Source organism: Triticum dicoccoides, chromosome 5A (assembly GCF_002162155.2).
Source record: "Triticum dicoccoides isolate Atlit2015 ecotype Zavitan chromosome 5A, WEW_v2.0, whole genome shotgun sequence".
Classification (NCBI taxonomy): Eukaryota; Viridiplantae; Streptophyta; class Magnoliopsida; order Poales; family Poaceae; genus Triticum; species Triticum dicoccoides.
In genome coordinates, this window is record NC_041388.1 from 110,830,924 (window position 1) to 110,838,336 (window position 7,413).

A 7,413-nucleotide genomic window follows, 5' to 3' on the forward strand; every position below is an offset into this window, starting at 1 on the left:
ACGCGCGTCCGTTTGGGTCGACGCATTGAGCCGACTTTTCTGTTCGTGCCGATCCAAACGGATGCGCACGGACAAAATGGGTCGGTCCGCTGGAGTTGTTCATAGTGACGTCAGCCAAATGCTTAGTATCGACCATCTGTGTCTTTTTGTCACTTTTATTTTTTGATGCTGTACAAAATGCCATAATCGTAAAGTGGTGGTTTTTTGCTAATTAAATGTGAGGGCCATGTGGATTTTAGTTCCTATCCCCACTGTTGAACGTGACGTGTTACTTTAGGCACCCACGATGACTTTTGATTCGTCCGATCTTGCTTTGGCATATGAAATCATTCTGCTTGTGCGATCGAAAGCGCACCAATGCATCTTTGGCGTGAGCTAGGCACTTTAATTTGTACGCAAACGAAGCAAGGTATATTATGCTTCTCAAAAGCCAATAAAGCTATATTCTCACCCACTGTCAAGCCTCGTTTAGTGCAGTCAATATTGCATTTTTGTTTTGTCTCCCATGGATTTTCTAGATTTGTGTGCTAAGATAAGTTTTTTCTAATAATGCTTTGGACAACTGAATTAGGGATTTTGTCGAGTCTTTGGATCTTCATCCTCCTTTTCTTTCATGTCCGTCTTCGTTCTTAAATCATCACTGTAACCTCCTCAATCAGACATTTAACGGCATCAACCTATCAACATAGTCATGTTCAGTGGTTGATAGATACTTCCTCCGTCCCATAATATAAAAACGTTTTTTACATTGATGTAGTGTCAGAAACACTCTTATATTATTAGAGCGGAGGGAGTAAAACATTGCTATTAACCCCTCCATCCCAGTGACCCTTATCACCCCGAACCTAGATCTCTAACCCCAGTCTCCAGCAATATCTCATTTCAGGGCTCCTCTATTACAAAGTTGAGAAAAGCAAACCGGCAACTGAACTTATGAGGTTGTCTGTTCACGTTTTGATTGGTCAGATCACCTATGCATTGGCACAATTGTGAAAAAATATATCAAAAGATTTAAGGTACTTTTTCAAAATTTTGACCAAAAATCAAATGAATGCACATTATATCAAACGTAACCCAATAATAAATCACAAAGTGTTCTAACCTTGGCATGCCTTGCCTCAAGGTTAGTTGTTTGAGTTTTTACATCATTTTTAAAATATTTTCTTGATTTTTTTCACCAAAAGACCTATACACCTTAAAAACACCGGACAAGGTACCGGTTCCCGATTTTTCGAGCCGGACCGCCGGCCGTTACTGAAACTATTCTCCAATGCCGAGGCTTCTTTCTTCGACTCCACTTCATTTTCTACCGCTAGCATATTGTTGTAGAGAATCGACCCTGTTTTCAATAGGAAAACATGCGACCAACTATTAGAATTTATTTAAAAAATCGAAATATCCATGTTATCATATCAAATTGAATACTATCAATTCAACCGAGGTTTATCATTTTTATGCTAAGTGATGTTCTATTTTGAGTGACTACCATTTACGAAAATTTCATGGAATGGGAGTTTAGCAATCATAGAGAAAAGAATGCAACATTACAAGAAGAAAATCACTCGCATTATTTTCCTTGCACTCGGATGGCTTAGCTCAGTACTACCAGCTACACCGCCGGTATTACAGATGACGAAACCTAAGGTCTCAATACAAACATTTAACTGCAACATTTGTATGAAAACAGGCCACTTAATTGACGCTCACGAACTCTTATCTTGAATAAAACGTACGCACGGATCGCGCATGGCGTAGAAGTACGGCAAAGCGAGGACAACACGGAGCTCCGGGCTCTAGTTGTCGGCGACGACGGTGCGGATGACCATGTCGGCGTCCTCCGCCGCCGCGGCGCCGCACTGGAGCATGGACGACCAGTGGCGGAGCCAGGATTTCTGACATGGGTATGCGTAGTTAAAATTTTCTTAGTGCCAAGCAACACTAAGAGATAAATGTTTACAATCATGAAAACTAAATTTTAATTATTATAATTTTTGCAACAAGGTCTTCAATATTTTGTTTTATATTGCAAGAATATAGCCAAAAACAAAATTTAACGCTACCAAACCCCTTCTCAAAGGGGCAAATGATAGCGCCAATACGTGTAGATCAATCGATGAACTTAGGGATAAATATAGTCCCCTGTATTGAATTGGCAATTTGAAAAATTCAAAATTACAAAACTCACAATGCGTAAAGCCGATTAGCCGAGGGATGATATGCACGCAGCTGTTAACGGTTGATCGCTGCCTATCAAACGACTGACGCCGCTGCCGAGGGCGAGGTCCTATTAGCGATGCAAACTACCCAGACCTAGGCTGCTTTTTTTCTTTTTGAGGATTCCCAAACCTAGGCCCAACACCCCAAGTCAAGGCCCAATGTAGCCAGCGAGCCCAGGTAAGGAAGCGAGGCGCTGGAGCGCTTCTTTGCCAAATTTTCATGCGTGGTAGGTGTAAAATGAGGCCATGCTTGATATATATGCATATACGGGTATATGTACTGAAAAAAATTAGCAGAAAATATTGGGTATGCGTTGCATACCCTTGCATTAGGCTAGCTCCGCCCCTGTGGACGATTGACAGAGGACGATCTTAAGCTCCCCGGGCGCGCGGCAGCTCTGCGGCACGGGCTCCACGTCTGTCGGCGTGGTCCTGGTGAGCGGGCAACGGTTCTTGAAGTACCCCGCGGGCCCGCGGCACGCGGTGCCTTCGGCGGCGCGGTTGTCCGGAGAGCAGTCGCAGTTGAGGTCCACGACGCAGCCGAGCGCCGGGCACTGCCCGCCGCCGATGGCCTGCGGGCTCAACACCATCGGCACGTTGAACCCGTCTACGAGGCTGACGCTGTACGCGGCGAGGTCCAGGTTCCCGCTGTCGTGGACCGTGATCTGCGCGACGGTGGACGGCGGCGCGTCGCCCGTGAAGCACCCGCGCGGCGGCGACGTGCCGTCGTTGCAGCCGGTGCGGGCCGCGACGCGGCCGGCCCAGAAGGTGGGTGGGAAGGTGAGGGAGAGAATCGCGTTGGTGTCGAGGCGCGCGGTGTTTTCGGAGATGGACGGAAGGCCGGCGTTGGGGGTGACGAGCGGCCAGACCGGGTGCGGGCAGAGGTTGTGGATGGTCAGCTTGGTCGCTGACGAGAAGGCGGCTAGCGCGGCAAGGACGAGGAGGACGAAGGCGAGATCCCTGGCCATGGCAGCTACAGCAACTAGCTAGCTTGTGAGATGAGAGGTGGGGTTAGAGAGGAGCGGCTGGATTCTAGTACTTTTGTAGCCAAGGATTGCCGCTCGGGCTGAGTCGTCAGGGACAGCTTTTTGCTTTTGCTTTTTTTTTTTGCTTGTTTCGAGGGAGGAAAAGCAACGGTTCCACAGTACGCCGAGACATGTTTGGTAGGCTGCATATACCTTAGCTAGGCCCGCGCGAGAAGAAAAAAGTCTGTTTGATTATTCGCATTTATTGTTCGAAATCATTAATTAAGAAATACTCGTTGCAAAAAATACTCCATTTTCTAGGGTCGCGACAAGTGGCGCACATGCAGCGCGCCACTTGTCGCAACCTGAGAGTTTTTTCCTTTTTTCGTAGATCCGTTTATTCAAAACGTTTTATCTTTTAAACCGTGTGTCCAAATCTCAAACTGTTTTCACGATTGGATTTCTCGCATCGAGATCTTCAAAACTAGATCCCATGTTGATAGGTTTTGACGAACTTTTTTTTCACGAAAAAAACCGGACGAAAAAACCGAACCGGGAGCACGATTTTTTCCCTTTCCGAAAGAGGCACGTCCGCTCGCGAAATCACAACCGTGCCTCTCGTGGAAGCAAAACCGTGACTCTCGTGGAAGGAAAAGAAACAGAAACACGTTTTTTTTCCCGTTTCCGAGAGGCATGGCCATGACTCTCGCGAAAGCGTAACCGTGCCTCTCGCGAAAGCAAAACCGTGACTCTCACGAAAGAAAAAAAACAGAAAACGCGTATTTTTTTTCCTTTCCGCGAGGCACGGCCGTGACTTTCGCGTAAGCACAACCGTGCCTCTCGCGGAAGCAAAACCGTGACTCTAACGAAAGAAATAAAAACAGAAAACGCGTTTTGTTTTTCCCTTTCCGAGAGGCACGGCCGTGACTCTCGCGAAAGCACAACCGTACCTCTCGCGGAAGCAAAACCGTGACTCTCGCGAAAGAAAAAAAAAGAAAAACACGTTTTTTTTGTTTCCGAAAGGCACGACCCTGACTCTCGATAAAGCACAACCGTGCCTCTCGCGAAAAAAAACCGTGACTTTCGTGAAAGGAAAAAAAGAAAACGCGTTTTTTCGCGCAAAAAAAAATTTCGAATTTTTTTTGATCGAAAAGCTAAGAAAGACCGGAGGAAAACCAAAACGTCGAAAAAACCCGGAAAGAAAACCGTTTGAAAGCCGAAAACGCGTGTGGAAAAATAAAAAAACAAAATTCGAAGGAAGCATCGAGAGCGCGACACGTGGCGAATGGCTGAGAGCGCGCCAAGTGGCGCTGATCATTGCGAGGCTCCCGAAGGAGCGCTCGTTAACTAGTTGCTCCCTTCACTATTGGGTCTGCATAGCATGAACATTAAAGCATCTCTGGGTTTGCAACCTGAGGAACGCTCAAATCGGCCTTTTTTGGAGCCAGGCCCGCGCGGTGCAACCCTAGGCACGTGGGTGTGGGCGGTTGCACGCGTGGGTGCAGTCCCGAGATGTCGCGTTGTTTCCAGACGCGTCGTCATAAATTGCCATCACCTCCCTTCCTAACCGCGCTCTCCCCTCTTCCCCACTCACACCGGCGGCGGCAACCTCCTAAGCTCTACTGCGAATCGATCCAAGACGACGGCGGCAACCACCGGAGTGACTGTAGACCTCCACCAGAGCGTATCGGCCATGGCGGTAAGACCTCGTCCTCTCTGTACATTCACTGCTTTCGACTCGGGCTAGATTCGATTAGAGAACGCGATTGAACAGTTAGGGAGGGGACTAAACACATGGGGGGATTGACATTAATCGATTATGCATCTACGGCTACTAGGACTCATAGGTTATTTTTTCGATTACATCAAGGGCGGGATTGGATTGTCTAGTCGCGGTGACCCTGGAGTCGCGTCGAGCGGCGGGGGCATAGTCATCTTCTTTTCTTCCTCATCGGCTTCATCATCATCGTCTTCATCAAGAACGATGGGTCTTGCACGGTCGTCTGCCGCCGCCGCCTTGGCCACCCCACTAACCCAGCACCACACTCAAACCCCCTCTGGTACGCCGCTCCACGCTGGTCTTGAGGCGCCTTGTACTGATTGTACTTGGCACATCTTGCCCGCTATCGAGCGTCGCTGGAGTTTGCCTGATTCATGGCCCAGCACAGGATGTCCACTGACATCGCGCCCTTGGCTGGGTCCGGAACCAATGTCTTCAGCTCGTCCGACGTAGCCTTCTTCATCATAGCACCGGCCTCCTTGTGCATGCCATCGATGCTGTTGAAGTTCGATCACACTTCCATGGTGTGCTTGAACTTCTTGCTTTCACCGAGTGAGCACCCAAGGAAGAATGCCCTCCATCCAATGCCCGAGGGGAAAGGGTTGGGGTTGGAGTTGGAGTTCATGCCGAGGAGAGGTGGTGAAACAGAGGGGGTTTGAGAATGGTGCTGGGTTAGTGGGGTCGGTTAATATAGGAGCATTAGGCCGATATGAATGAATGTTAACCGTTGATATGCGTGTCGTTCATAATGTAGATGGACAAGGCCAAGAAGGTGGTGCCACCATTGGATAAGGGCAAGAAGGTTGTGCCTCCATTGATCAAAGTGGCAGTGCAGGATCACCCAAGCCCCAAGCGGAGGAACTATGGCCACTTCCATCAGAAGTCAGGACCAAACCACTTCTGCAAGGTTATCATTTCTCCAAAGCTGGAGAGTCTGCCATTGCCTCTGGACATCACAAAGCACTTCCCCGCCATCCCTACATAGTTCAAGATAAAGAAGAACACCGGATGCGCATGGAGGGTGGCGGTGAGGGTGATCGACGACAGGGTCACCCTTGACCAGGGTTGGGCTACCTTCGTCGTCGTTCACCAGATCATGACCAGGTACATGCTGACGTTCAAGCTGTTGTCCCCCGACACCGTGAAGGTGATCGTCTTCAACGACGAGGGTGTGGAGGTGGTCACCAAGTTCAAGGAGCACGACAATGCCTTCGTCGCGACCGCCCGATCGAGCTCCGGTTGTCCAATCCATGGTTGTTCTTGCTTTAAGACTTTGGTTTCGGTTAGAACTTATTGTATTGTGTTGGTTTAAAAGTTGTTCTGCGTGGTTAAGGCTTATGTTTGTACCTAAGATTGTTCTATTGCTACTAGTTTAATTCTTAGTAGTAACCTGGATGTAACCTGTAACGCCCTCGATGCGGCTATATCCCCCACGTGTCGAAGCACGACTTAGAGGCATAACCGCATTGAAAGCAATGTCGCAAGTGAGGTAATCTTCACACAACCCATGTAATACATAAGGGAAAGAGATACATAGTTGGCTTACAGTCGCCACTTCACACAATAAATGAATAAAGCATTACATTCATCCAAATACAGTCAAGGTCCGACTATGGAACCAAAATAAAAGAAGACTACCCCAAATGCTACACAGATCCCCGATCATCCCAACTGGGCTCCACTACTGATCAACTGGAAATGGAACAACATAACGAACGCGAATCTCATCGAGCTCCTCCTTGAGCTCAGTTGTGTCACCTGCACAGTTTCATCGGCACCTGCAAGCTGGTTTTGGAAGTATCTGTGAGTCACGGGGACTCAGCAATCTTACACCCTCGCGATCAAGACTATTTAAGCTTATAGGAAGGGTAAAAGTATGAGGTGGAGCTGCAGCAAGCGACTAGCATATATGGTGGCTAACATACGCAAGTGAGAGCGAGAAGAGAAGGCAAAGCATGGTCGAGAAACTATGATCAAGAAGTGGTCCTAGAACAACCTACGTCAAGCATAACTCCAACACCGTGTTCACTTCCTGGACTCCGCCGGAAAGAGACCGTCACGATTACACACGCGGTTGATGCATTTTAATTAAGTTAAGTTTCAGGTTTTCTAAAACCGGACGTTAACAAATTCACATCTGCCCATAACCGCGGGCACGGCTTTCAAAAGTTCAAATCCCTGCAGGGGTGTCCCAACTTAGCCCATCACAAGCTCTCATGGTCAACGAAGGATATTCCTTCTCCCAAGGCAATTCGATCAGACTCGGCATCCCGGTTACAAGACATCCTCAACAATGGTAAAACAAGTCCAGCAAGACCACCCGCTGTGCCGACAAATCTCGATAGGAGCTGCACATATCTCGTTCTCAGGGCACACCGGATAAGCAATCCGTACAACTAAAACCAGCCCTCGAGTTTCCCCGAGGTGGCGCTGCAAGGGGCTCTAGTTTGGA

General features: G+C 48.3%; 1 protein-coding gene across 4 annotated transcripts; it reads right to left on the reverse strand.

Annotated features, from left to right (window-relative positions):
* Positions 1-824: 824 nt before the first annotated feature.
* Positions 825-3,223, reverse strand: LOC119299833 (osmotin-like protein). Of its 4 annotated transcripts, XR_005146284.1 has the most exons (3): positions 2,539-3,223; positions 1,734-1,892; positions 825-1,339 (listed from the first exon to the last, which is right to left on the reverse strand). XR_005146284.1 is itself a non-coding variant. In XM_037576978.1 (2 exons), exon 1 carries the CDS (start codon positions 3,182-3,184, stop codon positions 2,546-2,548), a length of 639 nt encoding a protein of 212 aa, XP_037432875.1. In that variant the 5' UTR covers positions 3,185-3,223; the 3' UTR covers positions 830-1,339; positions 2,539-2,545. The 4 variants fall into 4 exon arrangements, 3 of the variants coding, with proteins under 3 accessions (XP_037432875.1, XP_037432877.1, XP_037432876.1); XM_037576978.1 differs by lacking the exon at positions 1,734-1,892 and having other exon boundaries at positions 830-1,339; XM_037576980.1 differs by lacking the exon at positions 825-1,339 and having other exon boundaries at positions 1,550-1,856; positions 2,561-3,223.
* Between the last annotated feature and the right edge of the window lie 4,190 nt (positions 3,224-7,413).